Source organism: Ogataea philodendri, assembly GCF_020536065.1.
Source record: "Ogataea philodendri strain CBS6075 chromosome Unknown scaffold13, whole genome shotgun sequence".
In the NCBI taxonomy this organism is placed as follows: Eukaryota; Fungi; Ascomycota; class Pichiomycetes; order Pichiales; family Pichiaceae; genus Ogataea; species Ogataea philodendri.
The window spans coordinates 43,684-67,154 of record NW_025764207.1 but is presented as its reverse complement, the minus strand read 5'-3'; the positions used below and the strand labels follow the sequence as shown (position 1 = coordinate 67,154).

The 23,471-nt window shown below is 50.9% G+C and overlaps 22 protein-coding genes across 22 annotated transcripts; 13 read left to right on the top strand and 9 right to left on the bottom strand.

Annotated features, from left to right (window-relative positions):
* Nucleotides 1-76: 76 nt before the first annotated feature.
* Nucleotides 77-2,627, bottom strand: OGAPHI_006635 (uncharacterized protein; the record flags this gene model as incomplete). The annotated part of the gene is made up of 3 exons (XM_046207942.1): nt 77-840; nt 1,664-2,022; nt 2,131-2,627. The coding sequence occupies 3 exons, from the start codon at nt 2,625-2,627 to the stop codon at nt 77-79; spliced, it is 1,620 nt and encodes a 539-aa protein (XP_046058352.1).
* Nucleotides 306-665, top strand: OGAPHI_006637 (uncharacterized protein; the record flags this gene model as incomplete). Its single annotated transcript, XM_046207944.1, has 1 exon — nt 306-665. One exon carries the CDS (start codon nt 306-308, stop codon nt 663-665), a length of 360 nt encoding a protein of 119 aa, XP_046058354.1.
* OGAPHI_006636 (uncharacterized protein) lies at nt 1,090-1,635 on the top strand (the record flags this gene model as incomplete). The annotated part of the gene is made up of 1 exon (XM_046207943.1): nt 1,090-1,635. The coding sequence occupies one exon, from the start codon at nt 1,090-1,092 to the stop codon at nt 1,633-1,635; it is 546 nt and encodes a 181-aa protein (XP_046058353.1).
* A 302-nt stretch (nt 2,628-2,929) lies between the features above and the next one.
* On the bottom strand, nt 2,930-4,414 carry OGAPHI_006634 (uncharacterized protein; the record flags this gene model as incomplete). Its single annotated transcript, XM_046207941.1, has 1 exon — nt 2,930-4,414. The coding sequence occupies one exon, from the start codon at nt 4,412-4,414 to the stop codon at nt 2,930-2,932; it is 1,485 nt and encodes a 494-aa protein (XP_046058351.1).
* On the top strand, nt 3,812-4,423 carry OGAPHI_006633 (uncharacterized protein; the record flags this gene model as incomplete). The annotated part of the gene is made up of 1 exon (XM_046207940.1): nt 3,812-4,423. One exon carries the CDS (start codon nt 3,812-3,814, stop codon nt 4,421-4,423), a length of 612 nt encoding a protein of 203 aa, XP_046058350.1.
* Nucleotides 4,424-4,509: 86 nt separating this feature from the next.
* OGAPHI_006631 (uncharacterized protein) lies at nt 4,510-6,565 on the bottom strand (the record flags this gene model as incomplete). Its single annotated transcript, XM_046207937.1, has 2 exons — nt 4,510-5,313; nt 5,840-6,565. The coding sequence occupies 2 exons, from the start codon at nt 6,563-6,565 to the stop codon at nt 4,510-4,512; spliced, it is 1,530 nt and encodes a 509-aa protein (XP_046058348.1).
* On the top strand, nt 5,449-5,787 carry OGAPHI_006632 (uncharacterized protein; the record flags this gene model as incomplete). The annotated part of the gene is made up of 1 exon (XM_046207938.1): nt 5,449-5,787. One exon carries the CDS (start codon nt 5,449-5,451, stop codon nt 5,785-5,787), a length of 339 nt encoding a protein of 112 aa, XP_046058349.1.
* An 81-nt stretch (nt 6,566-6,646) lies between the features above and the next one.
* OGAPHI_006629 (uncharacterized protein) lies at nt 6,647-8,122 on the bottom strand (the record flags this gene model as incomplete). Its single annotated transcript, XM_046207935.1, has 1 exon — nt 6,647-8,122. The coding sequence occupies one exon, from the start codon at nt 8,120-8,122 to the stop codon at nt 6,647-6,649; it is 1,476 nt and encodes a 491-aa protein (XP_046058346.1).
* Nucleotides 7,365-7,883, top strand: OGAPHI_006630 (uncharacterized protein; the record flags this gene model as incomplete). Its single annotated transcript, XM_046207936.1, has 1 exon — nt 7,365-7,883. The coding sequence occupies one exon, from the start codon at nt 7,365-7,367 to the stop codon at nt 7,881-7,883; it is 519 nt and encodes a 172-aa protein (XP_046058347.1).
* A 153-nt stretch (nt 8,123-8,275) lies between the features above and the next one.
* On the top strand, nt 8,276-9,310 carry OGAPHI_006628 (uncharacterized protein; the record flags this gene model as incomplete). The annotated part of the gene is made up of 1 exon (XM_046207934.1): nt 8,276-9,310. The coding sequence occupies one exon, from the start codon at nt 8,276-8,278 to the stop codon at nt 9,308-9,310; it is 1,035 nt and encodes a 344-aa protein (XP_046058345.1).
* A 19-nt stretch (nt 9,311-9,329) lies between these two features.
* OGAPHI_006627 (uncharacterized protein) lies at nt 9,330-10,028 on the bottom strand (the record flags this gene model as incomplete). The annotated part of the gene is made up of 1 exon (XM_046207933.1): nt 9,330-10,028. The coding sequence occupies one exon, from the start codon at nt 10,026-10,028 to the stop codon at nt 9,330-9,332; it is 699 nt and encodes a 232-aa protein (XP_046058344.1).
* Nucleotides 10,029-10,392: 364 nt separating this feature from the next.
* Nucleotides 10,393-12,822, top strand: OGAPHI_006626 (uncharacterized protein; the record flags this gene model as incomplete). The annotated part of the gene is made up of 1 exon (XM_046207932.1): nt 10,393-12,822. The coding sequence occupies one exon, from the start codon at nt 10,393-10,395 to the stop codon at nt 12,820-12,822; it is 2,430 nt and encodes an 809-aa protein (XP_046058343.1).
* On the bottom strand, nt 11,670-16,105 carry OGAPHI_006623 (uncharacterized protein; the record flags this gene model as incomplete). The annotated part of the gene is made up of 8 exons (XM_046207929.1): nt 11,670-11,906; nt 12,018-12,241; nt 12,344-12,541; nt 12,892-13,075; nt 13,497-13,617; nt 13,725-13,961; nt 14,322-14,647; nt 14,990-16,105. 8 exons carry the CDS (start codon nt 16,103-16,105, stop codon nt 11,670-11,672), a joined length of 2,643 nt encoding a protein of 880 aa, XP_046058340.1.
* Nucleotides 13,104-14,966, top strand: OGAPHI_006625 (uncharacterized protein; the record flags this gene model as incomplete). The annotated part of the gene is made up of 1 exon (XM_046207931.1): nt 13,104-14,966. One exon carries the CDS (start codon nt 13,104-13,106, stop codon nt 14,964-14,966), a length of 1,863 nt encoding a protein of 620 aa, XP_046058342.1.
* On the top strand, nt 15,374-16,099 carry OGAPHI_006624 (uncharacterized protein; the record flags this gene model as incomplete). The annotated part of the gene is made up of 1 exon (XM_046207930.1): nt 15,374-16,099. The coding sequence occupies one exon, from the start codon at nt 15,374-15,376 to the stop codon at nt 16,097-16,099; it is 726 nt and encodes a 241-aa protein (XP_046058341.1).
* Nucleotides 16,106-16,256: 151 nt separating the features above from the next.
* Nucleotides 16,257-18,227, bottom strand: OGAPHI_006622 (uncharacterized protein; the record flags this gene model as incomplete). Its single annotated transcript, XM_046207927.1, has 1 exon — nt 16,257-18,227. One exon carries the CDS (start codon nt 18,225-18,227, stop codon nt 16,257-16,259), a length of 1,971 nt encoding a protein of 656 aa, XP_046058339.1.
* Nucleotides 17,356-18,357, top strand: OGAPHI_006621 (uncharacterized protein; the record flags this gene model as incomplete). Its single annotated transcript, XM_046207926.1, has 2 exons — nt 17,356-17,483; nt 17,889-18,357. The coding sequence occupies 2 exons, from the start codon at nt 17,356-17,358 to the stop codon at nt 18,355-18,357; spliced, it is 597 nt and encodes a 198-aa protein (XP_046058338.1).
* Nucleotides 18,358-18,789: 432 nt separating this feature from the next.
* On the top strand, nt 18,790-20,505 carry OGAPHI_006619 (uncharacterized protein; the record flags this gene model as incomplete). The annotated part of the gene is made up of 1 exon (XM_046207924.1): nt 18,790-20,505. The coding sequence occupies one exon, from the start codon at nt 18,790-18,792 to the stop codon at nt 20,503-20,505; it is 1,716 nt and encodes a 571-aa protein (XP_046058336.1).
* On the bottom strand, nt 19,917-20,174 carry OGAPHI_006620 (uncharacterized protein; the record flags this gene model as incomplete). The annotated part of the gene is made up of 1 exon (XM_046207925.1): nt 19,917-20,174. The coding sequence occupies one exon, from the start codon at nt 20,172-20,174 to the stop codon at nt 19,917-19,919; it is 258 nt and encodes an 85-aa protein (XP_046058337.1).
* Nucleotides 20,506-20,543: 38 nt separating the features above from the next.
* OGAPHI_006617 (uncharacterized protein) lies at nt 20,544-23,423 on the bottom strand (the record flags this gene model as incomplete). Its single annotated transcript, XM_046207922.1, has 1 exon — nt 20,544-23,423. One exon carries the CDS (start codon nt 23,421-23,423, stop codon nt 20,544-20,546), a length of 2,880 nt encoding a protein of 959 aa, XP_046058334.1.
* Nucleotides 20,795-22,226, top strand: OGAPHI_006618 (uncharacterized protein; the record flags this gene model as incomplete). Its single annotated transcript, XM_046207923.1, has 2 exons — nt 20,795-20,853; nt 20,933-22,226. The coding sequence occupies 2 exons, from the start codon at nt 20,795-20,797 to the stop codon at nt 22,224-22,226; spliced, it is 1,353 nt and encodes a 450-aa protein (XP_046058335.1).
* On the top strand, nt 22,789-23,439 carry OGAPHI_006616 (uncharacterized protein; the record flags this gene model as incomplete). Its single annotated transcript, XM_046207921.1, has 1 exon — nt 22,789-23,439. One exon carries the CDS (start codon nt 22,789-22,791, stop codon nt 23,437-23,439), a length of 651 nt encoding a protein of 216 aa, XP_046058333.1.
* Between the last annotated feature and the right edge of the window lie 32 nt (nt 23,440-23,471).

Here is a 23,471-nt window from a genome sequence, read left to right as displayed (position 1 = left end):
GCCTAATTCCACTTCTAATTTATCTACAATTTTTTTGATAACGGGTCGTGCACATACCGATAATACTTATTATACATTAGATGATGGACTGGTAGTAGAGAACAAAGTCCTTGGTCACGTACTCCCACGAGGTTGGGTCGAAGAAGACGTAGGTGCCGTTCTCGGACGCCGGGCCGTTGACGGTCGGTTCGACGTTCGAGTCCTTGGTGAGCCAGACCTGCAAATCCTTGTGGTATCTCCAGTTTCTGCTGTTGAGTTCTCTGGCCACCAATTCCTGCAAAACGTCTCTTGGTTTGGAGTAGAATATGAAAAACAGTGTTTCGTCGTTGAACGTGCTGATTCGCGACTCCACGCTGGCCAGCTCGTCGTTTTTGATCTCAAACGACTTTGGCACAGAAAAGATCGGTTCCACCTCGGAACGGCTCGTTTCCAGCCATGGGGACGCAAACGTCTTGGAGATCTGCACGTTTTCGTTTTTTCTGGTCATGTCCAGGCCCAACATGTTGAGATCCAGTCCTGTGGTGATGGTATTTAATTCATTATTTTGCATCTTTAAAACGGGCAGCAAAGCGTTCAGACCGTACTTGTCCATGTCCGACAGCGCGAACTCGCCCAGTCCGTCGCCATTCACGCCGCTGTTGGCCTTGTTTCTGTTGGCCTGTTGAATTGCGTTCAACACCGCCTGTGTTTGACTGATTTGCTGTTGTAGGTCCACCACGTCGGCGGGCTGTGGCTGTGGCTGTTGTGCTTGTGCTGCTACCGAGCTGAAAGACGGAAATTGCTCGGTATTTGTACTACTCTGAATGCCATGATCGGCACCAGTATTATTTCCCCAAGCAGCTGGTTTTTGTTAGCAAATTTGACCGGGAAATCCCGTAACAACACAACTTACACATCCAGAAATGGTCTCATGCAATTTCGCAACTTTGAACGCACCAAAATTGTCGATCTAGTGTTCCTTCTTGGAGTCTGTTCTTGTTCACAATATTGCTGAAAAACACACCAAAACCGGTTTCTCTTTGTGTCCGGGTAACTGTATTTCCAAATTCGGAACCCTTGATAAAATATTTAATCTAATTATTTGATCCCATGTTTAGGAAACTCCCCAACATAATTGTCACAGGAACGCCTGGATGCGGCAAAACGTCCCATGCTGAACTTCTCTGTGAACAGGTGAAAGGTCTGACCCACATTAATGTGAGCGAGTTCGCCAAAAACAACGATTGTATCGACGGCTACGACAAAGAGAGAGATTCTGCTATAGTTGACGAAGACAAGCTTCTGGACGCCTTGGAGCCGCTAGCTTGTAAAGGTGGGCTTGTGATCGACTGGCATTGCTGTGAGATCTTCCCAGAACGCTGGATCGACCTTGTGGTGGTGCTCAGATGCAACAACACCATGCTCTACAATAGACTCACAAAGAGAGGATACAAGGAATCCAAGGTGCGAGAGAACGTGGAGGTGGAGATCATGCAGGTGTTGCTGACAGAGGCAAAGGACAACTACGACGAGAACATCGTAATCGAACTAGCGAGCGAGGACGTGGACTCGCTCGACGAAAACGTCTCGAGGCTCGCGCAATGGGTGGAAAATTGGGTCAAGGACCATCCGGACGGAATCGACACTTCTTTGTAGTTGATTGTGTATATGTACAGTTATTTACCATGTTTGATTCGGAGGGCTCTTTGTGCCTTTCTTCTCTTTCTAAGCTTGTGTTTTTTCATCTTGAGTCGTCTCTTTCTAACAACGGACGAAAGAACCATTTCTGTGGACTGTGAAAGGCCTGCCAGCACGGGACTGATGAATTTGAAGCCGGCCAGCGGAGCGGGAGGGACCATCGTGACAGGTCTGGCGACGGCGCACGTCGACGCGAGCCGTCTGGACATGCGCGGGAGCGCGGACCCGAGCAATCTTAGCATGACGTTCAACTGGTTATGAAATTTTTTTCCGCTACTTGTTTTGGTGGTAATGTTTTCGACGCGTCGGTCGACCTGAGGAATTTGGGGCGGAGACAGCCAGCCACTAGGTACGTCACCCGCGTGGAGATTGGTCAAGAATTGCAATGAGTCATAAGATCGTTGGTATACAAAGCTAAACTAGTAGTCTGCCGAGAAGACGGTGTCCCGGTACGTGTGTTCCGGCTGCACAGGGTTAGCCGAGCTATCTCCGGGGACTGGTTTGGATTCTGGGTCGGAATCCTCTTCCAGCACGATGTCCACCACCTCTACGCTGGCGGAGCCTTCCTGGAACTCGTCCGGGTCGATTCCTGCGCGGGCCTGTTGGTACGACGAGGCGAACAGGTCCTGGTTCCATATAAACCCCTGGGATTGTGTGAGGTTGATGGAGAAGGACGGGATCCGGGCTCGGGACGGGCTATCGACCGAGATGAAGCAGGATGAAGGGGAGAACGAAGACAGTTCGTAGATTTGGAAATCGTCGTTCTCCAGCATGGCCTTGGACAGAAAAGACCTTCTTCTGGCGTACGGAGAAGAGGAAGTGGTGAAAGACGACTTGCGTCTTCTGGAAGTCAGCGGCTGTTTGGAGATGTTGATTGGCGAATGCTGTTGCGGCTCGGAACTAGCAGACTCCAGATTGTAGTTGGGTTTAAACATTGTTGGGGAAGACATGACAATTATAGCACCTGATTTATAGAACAATGAGTAGCAAACCGGAATCCATCAATCTAAAGTCTGGCGATTAAAAGTTTGAGATTCTGTAGTTCTGTAGCTCTTAAGTTCCAGCCTTCCTGAATCCCCAACCTGTCACAAGATAATTTGTTGAATCAAGTTATTTTGCTCCAGAGATAAGGGATGAAACGGGTAATCTATAAAATCGACCCTTTTTTTATGACACAATTGCTGTGGCAGCTGACATAATTATTTAATACTGGTTCGAAATCGGCTTTATCTGTTGAAAATTATCTAACTATCTAATCTTTAGACTTCTTCTTCTTCTTCTTCTCTCCATCCTCAGAATCGTCAGCGTGTCTCTTCTTTTCCTTCTTTTCTTTCTTCTCTTTCTTTTCCTTCTTCTCCTTCTTTTCCTTCTTCTCCTTCTTCTCCTTCTTCTCTGGCTTTTCAATAATATCAGAAACAGAGTCCAGGTCCTTACCGGATAATTGCAGAGCCTCCTGGATAGCCTCCGAGTTCTTCATCGGAGACTTTCCGGTGTCGTAGAACTCCAATCTTTGCTCCACCTGTTTCTTAAGGATCTGGCCAAAAACATTATTTGGCTCGTCAGAGTAATTATCTATTCGAGAAGCAATCGAACACTTGTTGGCCAAGTATCTGGAGATTCTTCCCTTGTTCTTGGCAGAAGCCTTTCCAATGAAAGAAGAATGGTAGATCAGACCGTATTTAGGAGTGTTTCCCTTGGTCTTCAATGCTCTGAACAAAGCCTTCTCGGCTCCCAAAATCTGCACCGTGGAAGCAGCCTGTTTGGAAAGGTTTGTGAGCGAACCAGCGTGCGAAATCAAACGTGCACCAACAACCTCTCCGATAAGCTCGGATAAGTTAGGCGCAACAGTGTGCATCTTGTCTGTCAGATATCTAGAGAGATTCTTGCGGTAATCGGAAATAGAGACTGCTCTCTCGGCAAATGCCAAAACGTTCACCATGTCTTGCTCAGAAATGTCCTGACCCATAGAAATCCGAGCAGCGTCGATCACCTCCTGCGCAACACCAGCGTCCTCGTTGACGATGGCAGCAACGTCGTGCAAACTGTCTTCGGTCAAAGAAGTCTTATCCTTGATGTACAAAACAAGCTTGGCGTATTGGTGGTTGTCTGGAACAATCTTGGCCAGCTCTGGGAAATGCCATCCGTACCACTCCTTGACTCTCATGGAGTAAGTGTTGATGTCCTTGTCCAACTGGTCGAGCAAAGCAATGGCCTGGATGATGTGATTGTCGTTCTTTTGAACAGAAAACTTAACCTTGGCTCTGGAGTAGGCGTGTCCAAGACCAAGCTGGGCTCTTTCCAAGTCTCCCTCCTGAAGACCCTTGAGCAACTTGGCACCGAAAACACGGATACCTCTCAACAGATCCTGCACAACTTCGTTGGAGTGGCACTCGATGTATGGAAAAACCTCCTTGATCGAAGGTCCAAGGGCCTTGTCAGAAATACCAAGAGCAATCTTGTTCTTCTTGGAAGCCTTTGGCAGGTTCAACTCGATCACAGACTTCAAGTAGTCGGAAACAAGTCCCTCACTGATCTCGTTGGCGTTCTCAAGAGCCTGGGCAGCTCCCTGGAACGGAGCAAAGGACACAAGCTCAACAAGCTTGGAAAAAGCAGCCAGGTCGTTACAGGCGCTCTGGACCTCCTTGAGTCTCGAGCCAATCTCGTCCTGTTGCATCTTCACCTTGAAGACGGCGTATCCCGTGGCCTCTTCGAAAAGAAGATAGTCAAGTCCGGCCATGATGAATAGATCCTAATTAAAGTTGAAAAATATTTACTGGGAAAATTTTTTTTAACTCCAGGCTGTGGAGTGCAAGTAGGGTAAATTGAGGTTTTTCATATGTACAAAGCGTTGCTACCACTGGTGGCTCTTTTGGCTTTGGAAAGGTCCTGCACGGTCTTGATGTATTTGCCCTTGAGACTGAGATAGTCGTCGAGCACGTGCGACAGGTCTGAGAGCGAGTCCAGGTCGTATTTTTCCATATCCAGCTGGAAAGCTCCTTCTGCAGAAACAACCAGTGCTGCCACCGGGACCTGGCGTGTGTTTGCCTGGGAAATCAGAGCACCAGTTGCTCCGGTGACGAAATTCGGTGGTCTCATGGTCGGCACCTGGCTGACCAGCGACGATTCGGAGAACTTCTCGTAATTGTCCGAGACCAGTTTGTTGATAGTTGATCCGTTCAGTTCGCTGGTTCCCAGACAGAGCAGCTTGGAGACGGCAAAATGAGTGAACAATGCGGACGCAAACAGGTTGTAAACCAGTTTGTTCTTGAAGATGGGCACCAACAGCACGTTAATTGCGTTTCCGGCAGCTACGAACTGACGAATCTCGATGGTTTTGGAGTCCTGTTTGGCCAGAAATGCGTTTGACGACTTGTAGAGCTGTTCTTGTTCGTCGTACTCGTCGATTTCGTCCTCGTCTTCTAGTTCTGGGAACTTAACACTGATCGAGGAAACGACTTTCGACTCGACAGTCTTCAAAAAGCCCTCGTATATCGGTTTCAACACCTCGGGAACAACAATGAAGTAGTCACTGTGCGTATCAACGTGATGGTCCACGGAGATTGTTGGTATTATGGGTTCTTTCTCATATGACGGGTCCAGACTCTCGTCCTGGACAATGTGTCGTGGCGTAGGAAGCTCTTGAAATGGACGTAACTAGCGGAATTAGCACCAATTGAAGAAATACTCACCATAATTTAAATAAAGAAAGGCGAAAAGGTGTAGGGAGTGGCCTTTAAATATTTCCTCCATTTTATTTCATCAAGCTTGCAAATGGCCAGTCAGGTGAATTTGGAACAACTTTCGCAGCAGTACACGAAACTGCAGTCGGATCTGTCTGATCTGGTGCGGGCCAGACAGAAGCTCGAGACGCAGTTCCAGGAGAACAAGATCGTCAAGGAGGAGTTCGATAGACTCGACGACGACGCCAAGATCTACAAGCTTGTGGGGCCTGTTTTGCTGCCGCAGGACAACTCCGAGGCGAATTTGAACGTGGACAAGAGAATCGAGTTTATCACAGGCGATATTGCTCGGGTGGAGGAGAAAATACAACAACATCAAAAAGATCTTGAAAATATACAGAGTATTTTGGTGAACGCGCAAACGGCCTAGCTGGTCTAGCTGGTCATCCTCTTGCTATTTGGCTCTTGATCAGGTTGATTACGCTGATCCCGTTGAATATCGCCCATTCCTCAACAGAATTGTATGCATACCCAAGAGTGTCGATATGAGTGATCTTGTCGTTCATAAACTCGATGGTTGGCGAGAAATCCGCAGATGTGTCGCCCAGCATGAACAGCTCCGATTGGACAATGGCCCCGGATAATGCAAACCGTTTGGAGTACCACGCAAAGTCGTTCGACCGGTCTCCAGAATAATACGTGATGTCGTCGGAAAGATTATGTAGCTCTGTCAAGAATGTACTCACATTCAATGGAAGCACCATTCTTCCCAGCGCCGTATGGTAATGTTTGATGATCGGCTTGTTGTCCAGCAGTCTCTTTGTGAGGAAAAACCGCACTTTCTCTGTTTCCGTACCCAACTTGTCTGCCTCGTTTCTATAGTCGGCTAATTTGGCTCTCGTATACTTCAAATGGTACATAATCAGCTCGTTCACAACGTCAGGGACCTGTAATCCGATCCCAAACAGTCCAGACAAATTGTCGGGCTTTAATTGGAGCTCAGAAACAGCAAGATCCACTGATTTTTGCGTGAACCCGTGCTCCGGCACATACTTGTCGTACGCTTTTGCCAGGATCTTGGTTTCGAGTTTCGACTCGTCCAGAATCGGAACCGGCGCATGATAAATAGACTGGAACCCTCTGACGGCTGTCATTGGCCGAACGGCCCGACTGCCATACACCCCGCGTGCCAAACTTCTCAAGAGCATTTGTCTAGGTATAATTTTATTTCACTATCGACTAACACCACTTTTCTTGCTGCTGGTGCACGGGTGTGCAGGCCAAAAAGCTCACTCGCGCAAAGTGACGAGTTTAGGGTAGCTGAACTCCTGCACGCCCCAATGGGAGTTGAACCGGCCGTAGCCTGACTTGTTGACGCCACCGTGCGGGAGATGCGCCTCGTCCATGACCGTGGGCGAGTTGATGTGCACTGAGCCGGCGTCGATCTGGCCTGCCAGGTGGTATGCCTGGAGATGGTTCGAGCTCCATATAGAGCACTTTAGGCCGTGGTCCAGGTCGTTGATGGTGTTGACAACCTCGTTGGTGGTATTGTAGGTGCCAACACAGACGATCGGCGCAAAAGTCTCGGTCGAGTACACTTTCATGGCGGGTGTAACGTTGGCCAGAACCACCGGCTGGAACTTGCTGGTTGCAGAGAAGTCTGGCGTTCCAGCAAGCAAGGTGGCTCCCTTTTCCAGAGCGTCCTGGACCAAATTCTTGGCGTTGAGAGCATGGTTGGTTGTTCTTTGAGGTATTTCCAAGTCCGCATCGTTGGAAATCATCTCTGATCCGATTCTGCTTATATACTCAAAAGCTTTGGTCTGAATACTTTCATCCACAAAAATCCAGTCTGTGCACATACAGATCTGGCCCTTATGGGCCCAACTTGCCCAGAGACTTGTGCGCACGGCTGTCTCGAGGTCCGCAACATCTTTGGTGATCACAGAGCAGTTCTTGCCGCCTAGTTCCAATAGCACTGGTTTAAGGTGTTTTCCTGCTACCGCAGCAATGGACGAGCCCACCTGCGTGGACCCGGTGAAGTTGACCTTCCTCACACGACGGTGCGCAATCAGAGCGTCCACGAGCTGCTGGGCGTGGTCTGCCTCGCAATGCACAAGACTCACGGCGTTGGCAGGAACTCCTGCCTCGTGGAAAGCCTTGACGGTTAAATACGAGATCCGGGCGGAAAGATCGCTTGACTTGACAATCACCGAGCATCCGGCCGTCAGTGGTGCCAGAACAGACCGTGCAGCAAGAATCCCCGGAGCGTTCCATGGAGCGATACTCAAAACCGGGCCAACAGGCTCTTGGACCACCATGGAGAGATCGTTTTGGTGTTGCATGTCCATGTTTTGTACAGGAACAACTCCAGCCGCCCGGGTTGTCAACAAAGCCTTGTATTGGTTCACGTTATCCAAAAATCCCTGGAAATTGAACCCGCTCATCCAGCCTGGTACCCCGATCTCCAAATGGGCCTGGATGTACTCGTCTTTTAGACTTGTGAGTTGCGCGGCCAAATTCGAGTAGATTTCAGTTTTCTCCTTCACAGGCATCTTGCGCCAGCTCAGAAACCCGTCCCACGAGCTCTCGCAAACCTTATCGACCAAACGGGCGTCCTTGAGCGCACAAACGTCGTGCAGATGCTCGCCAGACGGAGACCTTACAATGTATCGATGGTCGGACTCGGCTCCGTCGAAAAGCAGAGGGATTGTGGATCGTCTGCGAGTGTGCACTTTCGCTTTTGGAAGTCGCCGCCAGCCAGCCATATCGATGCGTACTCCGACTGCCCTGGATTGTGAAAAATTAACACAGCCTGGGCACACCGTCTGATATTTTCTGCTGACGTCAGCGTCGTCCCTGTAGTCGCAAGATGGCGAGGTGAAAAAGATGGTTGGTGTCTGTTTAACGGAATATTGCAAATGCCAAAAAGATCAGAGCAGGAACAGCGGCTTCTGGAGATGCTGAACGCGCGCGGGAACCACAACCGGTGTGGCGAGTGCGGGGCGTCGTATCCGACGTGGGCGTCGTGGAATTTGGGTGTTTTTCTGTGCGGACGGTGTGCGTCTATCCACCGGACTTTTGGTCCCGACATCTCCCAGGTCAAGTCTTTAAGTCTGGATAATTGGAGCTCGCAGGAACTGGACATGCTGGAATCGCTCGGAAACAAGGAAAACCACCGGCTGTGGAACAATCGCAAGGAGCCGTTCCCGTACGACGACGACGATAAGGACGCCATTACGCTGTTTTTGCGCGACAAGTACATCCGCGGTAAGTTTCGCACGACTCCCATCGACCCAAGCGACTACAACTTGCGGTCCGAGTCGAGAAGACACAGAAGAAGGGGCCATTCCGTCGGCTCTGTGAATTCTGGACATTCTGGCTATTCTGCCTACTCGGGAGGCTCAGGGTACAAGAACTCGCGAGGAACAAGTCCGCGTCGGCGCAGGTACGTGGACCTTTCGCGGAAACTGAAATACGATTACGGGTTTGAGGACGAGGAACGGAATCTTGATGCTCTAGAAAGAACGCACGGAGACGTTAGGCGTGCGGCCAATCTTTTGGAGAAAGAGACGAGAGAAGAGGCTCCGCCGCCACTTCCAAGACGCAAGTCCGCTTCGGGTGCCTTGTTGGACGCCACGAAAACAGGAGCCAACGATTTCGACTGGTTGAGCGGAGACCAGCCAGTGCAACAGGCCGTTGCACAGCCGGGAGTTTCGGACGTGCAAATCTATCAGTATGTGGACCCAAACACCGGCCAAGTGTACTATATTGACTCGAACGGGCAACAATACATTGACCCGAGCCAGGCAGAGGCAGAGGCCCAGATGCAAATGCAGATGCAGATGCAACAGATGCAACAGATGCAAATGGCCCAACAACGACAGGTGGCCAACGCCCAGGTGATGTCCATGTATAACCAGCCGACGGGGCAGCCGGGGCAGGGATTCTATTAAACAAAAACCGGACACTGACTCACTCCTCCACCAGGACCAGGTAATCGTGCGGCTTTGCATACATCCAACGTTGGTAAAAGTATAGCAGATCAAATAGCACGGTTCCACTGCTACCCAGGATGTAAGGTAATTCTTTTTGTAGAAACGCGCTTCTTTCTGCAAATGGCAGCATCCACGCGTTGCAGCAGATGGATAGCGAGTAGGTGAGGTTGCCCATGAGGGCGAACGCGAAAAGTAATGGAGAGATGCCGTGCACCGACTTGCGGCGATAGTTTTTCACCAATTGCGGCATTCTGGACGATAAATAGATACACGTGCACATCCAGGCCACGATTGACCCCACTGACGCCGACCGGACGCCTGTGGTTGTTTGTTCAGCGCTCACAGGCACGAATCTTGTCCAAAGGAGCGTCCACCAAGAGACAGGTCTATGAAGTCTTAGTCGTCCGCCGTAATGTAGGAACTGAAACAACAGCACCAGGTCATTAAACAGGAAGTAGCATGACAAATACAGTTGAAATGGGAGCTGTTCGGTTAGATAACAGCCTAGGAAACTGGTAAGATCGCCCAAAAACCATAACAACAGGAACTCGACACTGATTCCATCGGTGCTTTTGTTCTTGTAATTCTCAAACTGTTGCGGCACCTGTGCCATAATCCAGCACACCGTCGAGATCACAGATAGCGTGGTGGAAACCAGTTCCACAGACACGTACATTGGTTATCTCTTGACACGATAAGGCTTGACAGGCAGAAAAATATTTATCGCACACTCATCGGAAAATGACGCTTACCTAAGCCTCCTCAAAAAAAATAAGTGCACCATAGCTTTCCCTTCCCGTTTTAACCCTCTTATCAAGGGCAAAACAATTTAGTCAGACCTTGTTAAGATTTATTCTGGGTACAAAGTTTTATTTGCGTAGAACGGTGGATTTAGCGGTGAATCATTGTTGGACTACGCAGCAAATTGGATGGCACACTCTTTGAACGTTTGATCCCAACTATTTGTGCCGGAAACACGAAAGATATACGAAACAACCCCACAGGCAGTAGGGACACTACAGCACAGCTTAGTTGGCCCGATGTCTAAAAACCAACTCCAAGTTGTTGGAGAGTTCACGATCGGTCCTGAGATAGGACGCGGGTCGTTTGCCAATGTTTATAAGGGATATCACAACAAGACCAAGAGTCCGGTGGCTGTCAAGTCTGTGTTTCGAAGTCGGTTAAAGAACCAGAAATTGGTTGAGAACTTGGAGATCGAAATATCCATTCTCAAGAATCTCAAGAACCCACACATCGTGGCTCTTCTGGATTGCGTCAAGACAGACCAGTATTTCCATCTGTTTATGGAGTACTGCTCCCTGGGTGATTTGTCCTACTTTATCCGTCGAAGAGACCAATTGGTCGACACTCATCCACTTATAAGCTCTATTTTGGAGAGATATCCCTCGCCACCAAACAGCCATGGCTTGAATAAAGTTCTGGTGGTCAACTTCTTGAAACAGTTGGCGTCCGCCTTGGAATTTCTAAGAGATCAGAACTTGGTTCATAGGGATATAAAGCCCCAGAACTTGTTGTTGTCTCCTCCTGTGCACTCCAAGGAAGAGTTCAAACAGAAGGGCTACTCGGGACTATGGGAGTTACCGGTTCTCAAAATCGCTGATTTTGGCTTTGCCAGATTCCTCCCTTCGACCTCCATGGCCGAGACCTTGTGTGGCTCGCCGCTATACATGGCCCCAGAGATCCTACGGTACGAGAAGTACAACGCCAAAGCAGACCTTTGGTCTGTTGGAGCCGTCATCTACGAGATGGCCGTTGGCAAACCTCCCTTCAGAGCGTCAAATCACGTGGAATTGCTGAGAAAGATCGAAAAGTCCAAGGATGAAATTACGTTCCCAGTGTCGGCAGAGGTCCCCGACGATCTTGTCAGGCTCATCTGCGGTCTGCTGAAGGCCAATCCAACGGAGCGGATGGGATTCCGTGAATTTTTCAACGACCCGCTTATCGTGTACGATGTTCAATGTGCAGACGAACCACTCGAGTGCTCCAACGTGGATGAGCAGCTTTTCATTAGCGAATACCTCCCGAACCCAAAATCACAGTCTCCTGTCAACAAGGCACCGGAAACGATAGAAGAAGAGGCGGAGGAGGAAGACAGCACTGATAACGTTCCTACAAAATCTTTGTTGATCGGAAAAGCACAAAACGTCAAGATCCCAAAGCCAATGGAGAGTTCGCGTAACGACGAGGTGATAAAGAAGTTAATTAATAAGAGCAGTCCTCCGCCAGGGACTGCGAAAGACGGCCAACTTAAAAAAGGTGGCAAGAGAGATAAGGATGATTATGTTTACGAGCGAGACTACGTTGTCGTTGAGAAACGCACTGTGGAGGTGAATGCTATTGCTGATGAGCTTGCAAAGGCAGGCACCGGAGCAGAGGCGATCTCAACGCCAAAGTCAGGAAATGTGGACCAGACCGGTCCAGCCTCAGGAGGTCCTATGGGGGCCTTCACGCAGCGTCGTTTCTCGCCTTCTAGCCGTACCTCTTCTATGGGATCTAACCGCAGACCAAGTTTAGGAGACCGCAAGATGCCGATCTCCATCAGTCCGACCAACGCGTTGACGAAGGCGTTGGGATATACCTCAAACAGACTTTTTGGCCAGCAACAGCAACAACAACAACAACAACAGCAACAACAGCAACATACTGCCGCAGATAGTGCACTTACGAATATATCTGCGAGCCTGCTGGCTACCAAGACGTTGAGGCCTCTGCAGACCGGGCAGGCGTCGCTCGAGGACTCTGAAGTGATCAGACAGCTTGAACTGCTGGCGACGATGGCCCACGCAATATCGCTTTTCGCGGAGGTCAAGTCGAGCCAGCTGATTCCGCTGCCCCCATCTTCGTCGTCGACCAACAACCCCGTGTCGTCTGACTACGACGACGTTTTCCAGAACGAGCCGTTGCCCCCACAGATGGTGAGGACGATAAGCAGCGAGGGTGTTGCGTTGTACGTGGAGACGTTGTCGCTACTGGCGAAGGCTATGTCGATTGCGAGCGACTGGTGGCACCAGAATTCGTCCAAGCCGGCCACTTCGCCGAAGCTGAACGAGCTGGTGCAGTGGATACGGTCGCGGTTCAACGAGTCGTTGGAGAAGGCCGAGTTTCTGCGTCTGCGGCTTGCGGACGCGAACGAGAAGGTTGCTAGCAGCTCGGGCAGTCTGAGCAAGCCTGTTGTTGCAGAGAAGCTGATCTTCGACCGTGCGTTGGAGATGAGCCGGACCGCGGCGATGAACGAGCTCAAGAACGAGGACCTGCTAGGGTGCGAGCTGAGCTACTCGACGGCGATCTGGATGCTGGAGGCGCTGCTAAGCAACGACGAGGAGCCGGTGACGGGCAACGAGAAGCTGGACGTGGAGGATAAGAAGACCATCGAGCTGTTCATCAACAGCATTGGCAATAGATTAAAGGTACTGAGGCTGAAGATCGAGAAACAGGGAATACGAAGTTAAATTAGGGTTTGCATCATGTGGCTTTAGGATTTGCATTTGGAGGCTAGATATGGGTTGATTTGGATATACTATGCTGATTTATTGGAACATTTCGAGCACTTGTAGAGGCCAATCTGGTTGCCTGTTTGGGCAATTTGTAAATACTGGGGTTATTTTTTCCGTGCAAAAATTCGCCGCACAGAACTTTCACCATGACGATACTGGCTCTTCTTGTGCTGGCGATGCTGGCGACGCTCGCCCGGGCCGACTCGATCTATGACTATTACAACCGGACGGTTTATATGCAGGTGGACGGCTCGCTGATCCCGCTGCCGTTCAACTCCAAGTACAAAACAGGCCAGACGGTCTCGGAGCTCTGGACGCTTCCGGCCGACGATTGCAAGGTGTTGTCGATTAGCGGCAACCTGTACGCCCTGTACGATGACGATGCTGCTCTGGCAGTGTCTCTGTACAACACAAGCTCGCACGGCTGGGACCGGCTCGATTTCGACGAGTCCTTGGACTATCTGACCGGCAGTGCGTACATGGCGACTCCGGACGACCCCAACGCGATCTACGTGTTTGGCGGACTCAACAAGACCAGCAACGCTCTTTCGGACCAGCTGGTGCGGGTGGACCTGGACTCGCTAACAATTGCCACGGCAGCCAGCTCGTTGCAACCATCGAGCTTCTACAACGCCGCGTCCGTGCTGATCAACCACAACACCATGGTTCTCGTCGGGGGCCAGACCCAGGAAGGCTGGGTCAGCCTGAAACAGCTTGCTGTTTGGCAGTACGAGTCCTGGAGTTTCAAGGCTGTGTCGGTGGACGAGGCAGATACCATCAACGCCCGAATCGACGCCCTGTTGCTCCCGGTGTTCTCCAGCGACATGATTACCCAGGAATACCTCTCGAGCAACTACACGGACTTTTCCGTGGAGTCTGTGCTGATGGTGGGGGGCGAGTCGAGCTCCGGGTCAAATAGCACGCCCAACTTTGCGCGGCTCGACGTTACGTCGTCGACCTGGGCCTGGACGTCGCTCGACACCAGCGTGAGTCTGGCTAACTCGAAAACCAACAACCAGAACGACTCGCAGCTGAGTCTATCGTCGGTAGCGGGCGCCGCAGTGGTGTACGACACGCTGATCGTGGCATCTGCGCTGGACGGAGCTGCAAACTACACCCTTACACTGTATAACACAAGCTCGTTCGAGGTGCTGAACGAGGTGGACTACTCGGCGATCGCCAAGAAGTCGTCGTCCAAGTCCAACAAGAGCCTCATCATCGCGCTGTCGGTGGTGATCCCCACGCTCGCGCTCATGGTGCTCGGACTGGTTGCTATCTTTGTCTACAAGAAATTCCGGTCACGTGAGGACGAAAAACAGAAGGAGAAAGACTTGAAGGACATTATGGAGTTCTACCAAGCAGGCAACTCGTCGTCGACCACGTTCGCGTCGCACGGCGGCAGCCCGGAAATCAAAGAGTCGTATTTCGGCGACAACGTCAAGGTCAACAACTACGACGACGGCGATAACTTGTCCATCAGCTCGTGGAAACGCAAACGGTGGCAGCTCGAGTCGGACATGGTCCACCAGATCGACACCGACGCCATTCCGCCGGTCTCCGCGCTCAAACGCTCGCTCTCAACGCTGTCCACGACGCTGGGCCGCTCGCTCAAACGCAACTTCTCATACCAGTCCAGCATCCAGTCGTTCTTCACAGCAGAGACCTCGTTCGAGGACCCGCAGCCACCGTCGCCAATGGCCAACATCCCCGTCCTGAAACCGGTCGAGGCGTCCAACTCGACCCTCAACCTCATCCCGGAAGAGGCGTCGCTCAACTCGTTCTATCAAAAACGCGCCGACGCCCACTCCATGCTCTCAAACTCAACGGTCTGCGAACCAAGCGACCACTCGGCCTCGCCGCCTCCGTCTCCACCTCCAGCAGCACGCACAACCTCCCTTGTGTTCCACAACAGACTGCCAATCTACTCAACGCCCGTGCGGTCCAAGGACTTCCTGCCTCCTCCAGAATCGGACCTCGACAATCTCGACGTGCAGATCCTGGTCAGCTCCAAACGTCGCTCAAAGCTCAGAATCACAAACCCGGACCCAGACGGCCCAAGAAAACGCACAGTCAGCAACGAGAAAGAGGAGGAGCAGTAAATAGCTTATTGAACTTAGTAAACGCTTCCAAACGTGGACTCTCTAGACTTCTGGATCAAGTAAGAATCAGCAAGAACCAGCGCAGCCATGGCCTCCACGATTGGAATGGCACGAGGAACAACGTTCGGGTCATGTCTTCCACGGGACTTCAAAACACCGCTGTCTCCCTCGTAGCTAGAGGTTTGTTGCTCTTGCGAAATGGTGGCTGGAGGCTTGAAAGCAATGTTGAAATAGATGTTTTCTCCGTTCGTAATACCTCCCTGGATTCCTCCAGAGTTGTTGGTCGCGGTTCCCAGCTTCGATCCCTTTTGCACAAACGGATCATTGTGCTCTGAGCCTCTCATCTTGGTTCCTTCGAATCCAGACCCAATCTCAAATCCCTTGGTAGCTGGAATCGAGAGCATAGCATGTGCAAGCATGGCCTCCAGCTTGTCGAAAGCCGGCTCTCCAAGACCAATAGGAACATTTCGTATCACACAGGTCACAATACCTCCCACAGAGTCGTTTCTTTCTTTGCAATCAACAACAAGACGGGTCATCTCGTCGGCCTTTTCGAGAATAGGACAGCGAATAGGTCCAGATTGGTCAACCTTCTCTCTGGTAATAGTCGACAACAGCTCCATAAACTCTGGATTCTGAACAGAACGGTCAATCTGGCATTCTCCAACACCAGAAACAAATGCAACAATCTCAACATCGTTAACTTGTTTCAAAAACTTCTCAGCAATGGCCCCCGCAGCAACACGGCCAATCGTCTCTCTGGCAGAAGATCTTCCTCCTCCAGAAGAAGCCTTCACTCCGTATTTAGAAAGATAGGTGAAATCCGCATGCGATGGTCTTGGGAAAACATCCATCTCAGTGTAATCTTTTGGTCTTTGATCCTCGTTCTTCACAACCATCGCAATAGGAGTACCCAAAGTCTTGCCAAACTCCGTTCCAGATTGAATCTCAACTCTGTCCTTTTCGTTTCTTGGAGTAGTCAACTTGGACTGGCCAGGACGTCTTCTCGACAACTGAGGTTGGACGTCCTCCTCAGTAAGACTCATGTTTGGTGGTACTCCGTCCACAATACATCCAACCGAGCGGCAGTGCGACTCACCGTAGGTGGTCACTTTGAAAATGGTTCCAAATGAAGACATGATGCTAAATGCTGATTTCGAAACACGCCTGTGGTTTCCAGATCTTCGATACACTAGAAAAAGTTTCAACTAGAATCAAAAAATGCCCTGACTAATTTTTTTGCAGAATTCTGTCCCATGTTTCGAGAACATCTCTGCACCAGTTGGCGACTCAGATGGTGGCTATCCATTCCCAAACTTTGAACATCTCGCCGCGAACCTCGGTCATGTATGTTTTCACGTTTGTGTTGGTCTCAACAAGCTTGCTGACGCGGTCCCAAACTTTAGTTTTCTGTTTTGCACTTAAAGACGCATCGATGAGGTAGTAATCGCGTAGCTGGATCTTCCCAATATATGCCAACGACGATTTGCCCAGACGGTGCAACTCTGCTTGTTTGTGCAGTTTCTCGATCACTTTGGTAGTCAGCTCGTTGACAAGCTTTCTTTCTGTGCGGTATCGCGTGAACCGAATGCTGATATATTTGAACGTGGCTGCAATGAACACCAATCCTAACAAGTGCCATCTGAACCGAATAAACACGTCCATAAACATCCTTATTAGACGGCATTTGATTGAAAGTTTGGACAAAGAGTTGGACCGGATGAAGTCGTTGGTAATAACAAGCTCTGGACGGTTTTCCAGCACGTTCAAAGTCTTTTCCCAGAGATAATCGAATCCGTCGTCCTTGATATCCAGTCTTTCAATGAGGTAGTTTTGCAAATGCGGTAGAGTGAGTCCAACATCCTGATCTTCTCCACGACCACATTTGTACTCAGCATTGCGTCTATTGAGCAGATCTGTGGACAGTTTCACCATCTTGTCAATCTTTTTTACTTTGGCAGAGTCCAAAACACACGTTTGGAACGTGGGGAGAAGACCAAACAGGGATTTAATTGGTTTGTGCACAGTGTAGTCGGCGTCACAGAATAACTTGGAGTATGGGAAACATTGTCCGTGTTCAGGACATGGAACACAATTCAAACTTAGAAGGTTCTCGATGGAGTCCAGATACGGAGTGAGTCCAGAATATGATCTGCGGTCGTAATTGAATAATGGCCGGTACACCTCGAACCCGCAAAACCCTGTTCTTATTCGCTGTTCGCGGTAGCAGGTGAATGCGTACATGAGACTCAATGTCAAGAACCATACGAGTCCCAGCCTGTAGGCGAGATTGGAAGGTGGAGGGGCTTCAATTGCTTTGAGTGCCTGTTTCGACTGCACTTCTATTTGTTCCTGGGTTATATCGATTTCATGTTGAAGTTGTGTCAGCATGGCATCGTCGTCTGTGGTGTCGGGAGACTTTGGGGGCGGAGACGATAACTTATCAGGAGAAATTTGTTTTGTTGGTCCAGACAGCTTCTCCAACTGGGCTGCAAAATTAGACACATTGAGAGACTGGTGGTGTTTCTGAGGAGATTTGGGAGCCATTGGTGTTGAAGAAGGAAGGGTGGGGATGACAAACGAGGTGTCATCGGCCGGGTGTTTGAAAACCTCCTTCTGAGCAGGGCTCTTTGGAGAACTATTCACAGGTTTCTTCGGAGTGTTCTTCCTAGACGATTTTCTGGAAGCTTCAGGCGTTTCGGCCTTGATCTCTTGCTGGGGACTAGACTCCAGCTTCAAAGTCGACTTCTTTGGTGACTCAATCACCGAATTATTAGGTGTTGTTGGTGCGGACGACGAGAAAACGCGTTTGTGATTCGTCTGTTTCTTGAGGATCTGCGAATATTCCTTGTGGACGGTTGTTGAGTTTGCGTCGTCAGACTCGTTTTCCAAACTTCTTTTTTGAGGAACCGTCTGTTCGAGCAGATCCTTCAATTTTGGCTTTGGTGGCGATTGCGGCTTTGAGGGCGGATTAAGTGGTATTCTCTTGGGCTTTGGGATCTTCGGTCTGGGCTTGGTCACCTTTGGTGGTGGGATCTTTTTCAAAGTAGAGGCTTTGGACTCCAGATCGACAGACTTCTCGGACTTCTCAGACTCATCCGGTTTACTATTCTCTGGCTCAGCAGTAGGTTTTTCATCCACAGTCTCCTTTTTATCATCTCCACCGGTTTTTTCCACAGGCTTGGCCCGTTTGTCTGCCTCGGCAGCTACAAGCTTCACAAGATCTGCCTTACGAGCGCCGCGAGGAATTGCGACGTCCATTTTGTGGAGGATCTCCTTCAGATCAACCACACGCAGCAAGCTCGGATCAAAATCTGGTGTTAGTCTGGCAATTGCATGCACTTACCTGCTCCAAACTCCATACTCGTCAAACAAGCGTAAACAAAGATAATCAAAGGTAAATAAAAAAAATTTGGGGTCTCCCAGACAAATTGATTACCTAAGCAGCTTCCCGCGTGGGATACGTCGTGTGTTATCGTTATGTAAGCGGAGGGAATTAAGCAGGTGGTGTGACGGAGAATAACGGCTCGGAGTTGATCTGCCCATCGGATTATCCAGTAAGTCCGGGAACGATGACAAGTTGGCTTGTCTGTGTCGCTCGAGAGCGCAGTTTGTTCGAGCATGTTGGCATGTTTACGGTGGGGGGCAGCATTAGCCACCTCGAAACTGCCCCGCCCGCCAATTGCTTCAACTGCCCGGAGGAAAATTATTATCCGTGCGGCGCACAAATGCACCTGAGGTGGTGTGTCTAATTTCGCTTGCTGCATACCAGATCCAGAAGGCGTATATATAGGGGGGCAATGGACTTTGAACTGTAGACAAAATGACAACTTCTACAAACGATTCTCAAATCCCACTTGGACGCTACATCTTTGAGCGGATCAGACAGGTGGGCGTGAAAACCATCTTTGGTGTTCCTGGAGACTTTAACCTTTCTTTATTGGATCATATCTATGACGTTGAAGGGCTAAGATGGGCCGGTAACGCCAACGAGCTCAATGCTGGTTATTCTGCCGATGGATACTCTAGAATCAACGGATTGAGTTGTTTGGTGACCACTTTTGGTGTGGGTGATCTTTCTGCCGTGAATGCAATTGCTGGAATGATGGCCGAGCATGTGGGGTGTCTCCATATTGTCGGTACTCCTTCTTTGTCAAGTATCTCGAACCGGTTGTTGTTGCACCACACCTTGGGTAACGGCCGGTTTGACATCTTTGAGGACATGTCCAAACACATCACAGAAAAGGCTACCAGTATTGAGGACATTGAACATGCTCAGGCCATTGTGGACGACTTGATTGTCACTGCGTTCACTCTTAAAAGACCGGTGTATTTGGGTCTGCCTTCAAACTTTGTGAATGAGCTGGTTGACGCCAGTCGGCTGGAGAAGAAGCTCGATCTCGAGCTGCCATTGAACGAGAAGGAGGCCGAACTCGAGATTGTGGAGAACATCTATGCCAAGATCCAGGAAGCCAAAAACCCGATCGTTCTGGTGGACGCTTGTGCCTCCAGACACGACGTCAAGCATCTGGTGGCTGTGTTTGCCGAAACCACGCAGTTCCCTGTTTTCACGACTCCTATGGGCAAGTCGTCGTTCGACGAGGATAATCCAAGATACGGAGGAGTTTATGTTGGTGTTCTGTCCAATCCGGACGTTAAGGAAGCCGTGGAGAGCGCGGACCTGATTTTGAGCGTGGGCGGTCTGTTGTCGGACTTCAACACAGGTTCGTTCACGTACAACTACCACACCACTAATGTGATTGAGTTCCACTCGGACTTTTGCAAAGTCAGGGCTGCCACCTACTCCAACGTCAAGATGCAGTACGTTTTGGAGAAACTGGACGAGAAGATCAAGAAGGGAACCTCGAACTACGTTCCAGGCCCATTGCCTGCTTCTGTTCATGATTACAAGCAGGTTGTCAACGTCAAGTCTGGTAAATTGACCCAGGACTACCTGTGGAAGAAGCTATCGTACTTCCTCAAATCCGGAGACGTTATTGTCACCGAAACAGGTACCTCCTCGTTTGGTGTGATCCAGACCCACTTCCCATCCAAGGTGACAGCCATTTCGCAGGTGTTGTGGGGATCCATTGGGTACTCGCTGCCATCTGCCGTGGGGGCCCAGTTTGCGCTTGAGGAGATCGATCCAAACCGCAGATGCATCCTGTTTATCGGAGACGGATCGTTGCAACTGACGGTCCAGGCCATCTCTGACGTTTGTCGCTGGAACCTCAAGCCTTACCTGTTTGTGTTGAACAACAAGGGATACACCATCGAGAAGCTGATCCACGGAGAACACGCCCAGTATAATATGATCCAGACCTGGGACCACTCCAAGATCCTCGAGCTTTTCCACGACAAGGTCGAATACGAAAACCACCGCGTGAGCACCGTCGAGGAGCTTAACACTCTGTTTGAGGACAAGGCGTTCAACAAGAACGACAAGGTGAGATTGATCGAGCTGATGCTGGACGAGATGGACGCTCCAGCCAATTTGGTGAAGCAGGCAAAGATTTCCGAAAAGATCAATTCTTCTTGATAATAGTTACGAATGTGGTTTATAGACTCTAATGTGTTTTAAAAGAGACCCTCGATCTGGCCGTCGACGACCTCCACGTTCATGTATCCGGCGTGGGTCGACAGACCAGGAATGGTCATGATCTGTGCTGCCAGAGCATACAAGTATCCCGCGCCCGCGTTCAAACGAACCTCTCTGATAGGGACTGTGAATCCGGTCGGCACACCCTTGAGTTTCGGATCGTGCGACAGCGAGTACTGCGTCTTTGCAATGCAAATCGGCAGCTTGCCGAACCCTTGGGCCTCGTAGGATGCAACCTGCTCCTTGGCAAGCGGCGACAGCTCCACGCCGTCGGCGCCGTACATCTTGGTAGCAATGGCTCCCAGTTTCTCCTCCACAGAGCTCTCCAGGTCGTACAGGAAGTCTCCCTTGTTTGGCTGTTTGGCAGCCTCCACCACGGCCTTGGCCAGGTCGACTGCACCGGCACCTCCCTTGGCCCAGTGGTTAGATGGAACAGCAGCGGTTGCACCAGCCTTGAGGGCCTCCTCCTGGATAGCGGCGATTTCTGCCGGGGTGTCGGTGACGAACTGGTTGATGGCAACCACGACCGGCACGCCATAGCTCTTGGCATTGGCGATCTGCTTGGCCAGATTAGCGCATCCCTGTCTCACGAGCTGGACGTTTTCCTGGGTGTACTCCTCAGGAAGAGCCTGGCCCGGCTTCACGTCTGGGGCGCCTCCGTGCAGCTTCAAGGCTCTGGAGGTGGCCACCAACACCACCACGTTTGGCTTCAGGCCAGAGGCGCGGCACTTGATGTTGAAGAACCGCTCTCCGCCCATAGTGAAGTCGAAACCGGCCTCGGTGACAACGAAACCCTTGGTAGCAGGATCGGCTCCCGGGTGCGAGCCCACGAGTTTCAGGGCCAGTCTGTCGGCGATGACCGACGACGCACCGATCGAGATGTTGGCGAACGGACCCGCGTGCACAAACACAGGCGTTCCCTCGAGCGTTTGCATCAGGTTTGGCTTGACTGCGTCCTTCAAGAGAGCGGCAATGGCGCCCGCACAGCCAACGTCTTCTGCCGTAACAGACTCGCCAGACTTGCTGGTTCCAACCACAATTCTGCCCGCACGGGCTCTCAGGTCCTCCAGGTCCTTGGACAGCGCCAGAATGGCCATGATCTCCGAGGCAACGGTGATGTCGAACCCGGTCTTACGCACAAAGCCCTTCTCTGTAGGAGCCTCACCAACGGTGACCTGTCTCAAAAACCGGTCGTTCACGTCCACCACGCGCTTGATCTGGATGGTGGCCGGGTCGATGTCGAGTCTGGCGAACCTGGTGGCCTCCTGCTCGGTCAGTTTGTCCGGGTCGGTCTCGGAGATGCCCAGTTTCTGCAACCGTTTCAGCATCGACGGAGTGAACGCTCTCTTTCCCTTCTTGGCAGGAACCAGACGCTTGTACAACGCCTTGTCGCCTTGGGTGGCCTCGTGGAACATTCTCGTGTCAATGGCAGCAGCCAGCAAGTTGTTGGCTGCACCAATTGCGTGGATGTCTCCGGTCAAGTGCATGTTGAACTCGTCCATAGGAATCACTTGAGCGTATCCTCCACCAGCAGCACCCCCCTTCACACCAAACGTTGGACCCATGGAAGGCTGTCTGACGTTGGCAACGGCAGGAACGCCGATGTGGGCGCCCAAAGCCTGCACAAGACCCATCGTGGTGGTGGACTTTCCTTCTCCTAAAGGAGTAGGAGTGATTCCTGCCACCAAGACGTAGTTACCGTTGTCTCTGTAGTCCTTCAACCGGTCGTAGACATCCAACGACACCTTGGCCTTGTAGTGGCCGAACTGCTCGAGCTCGGACTCCTTGATCCCGAGCTCTTCGGCCACTTCGGTGATAACCTTTGGCTGCTGGGCGCGCGAGATGTCGATATCGGACGGCACAGGCTCTTTGCATTCCAGAGGAAGCGGCTCGCACACGACCGGGCGCGACTCTTGCTCGAGCTGGCGCTTGGCTGCCTGGTACACGTTGTGAACAAGCATTGCCACGGTCATGGGACCCACTCCGCCGGGAACAGGCGTGATAAAGGAGGCCTTTTCCGCACAGCCTGCGTAGTCAACGTCTCCGGTGAGCTTGTGGCCAGACTTGGTTCCTGGAGCGTCCACGTAGTTGATGCCCACGTCGATCACAATGGCGTTGTCCTTGAGCCAGTCGGCTTTCACGAAGTTTGGCTTTCCCAGAGCAGCAATCACAATGTCAGCTTGTTTCACCAGCTGTGGAATATTATCAGTCTGACTGTGGCAGATGGTGACGGTACAGTTGGCCTTCTTCAGCAGAGCAGCCACGGGGGTTCCCACGATGTCGGAACGGCCAATCACCACGGCGTGTTTGCCGGCCAATTGCACGCCTGTTTGTTCCAACAAACGCATGCATCCATTAGGGGTGCAAGGCAGAAACAGCGGGTTTCCGTCCTTCTTTGACAGTTCTCCCACGTTGTATCTATCAAACCCGTCCACGTCCTTCTCTGTTGCCACGCTGTTGGTGATCTTGACCTCGCTGATGTGTTTAGGCAGCGGCAACTGCACTAAAACACCATTAACCTTGGAATCCTCGTTCAAGAGTCGAATTTTGTTCAACAGAGTGATCTCGTGGGTGTCCTCGGGCAACTTGACGATGTTGCACTCGACGCCGGACTCTGTTGATGCCTTCAGTTTCATACGAACGTATGCAGAAGAGTCTGGTCTGTCGCCAACCTGGATAATTGTCAAGGAAGGCTTAAAATTAGGCTGTTTGGCCTGGATCTGCTCAATAGCCTGTTTGGCGTCCAAACGGATCTGCGAAGCAAGCTTGGTTCCAGAAAGAATCTGGGCCGCTCTCCACGCAGCAGACGTGCTGAACCGTTGCAATCGCACGCTTCTAAAGGACGGAGCTCTTAACATGGCAAGGAATCAATAAATCCAAGTCAAAAAAAATAAACGAAAAAAATT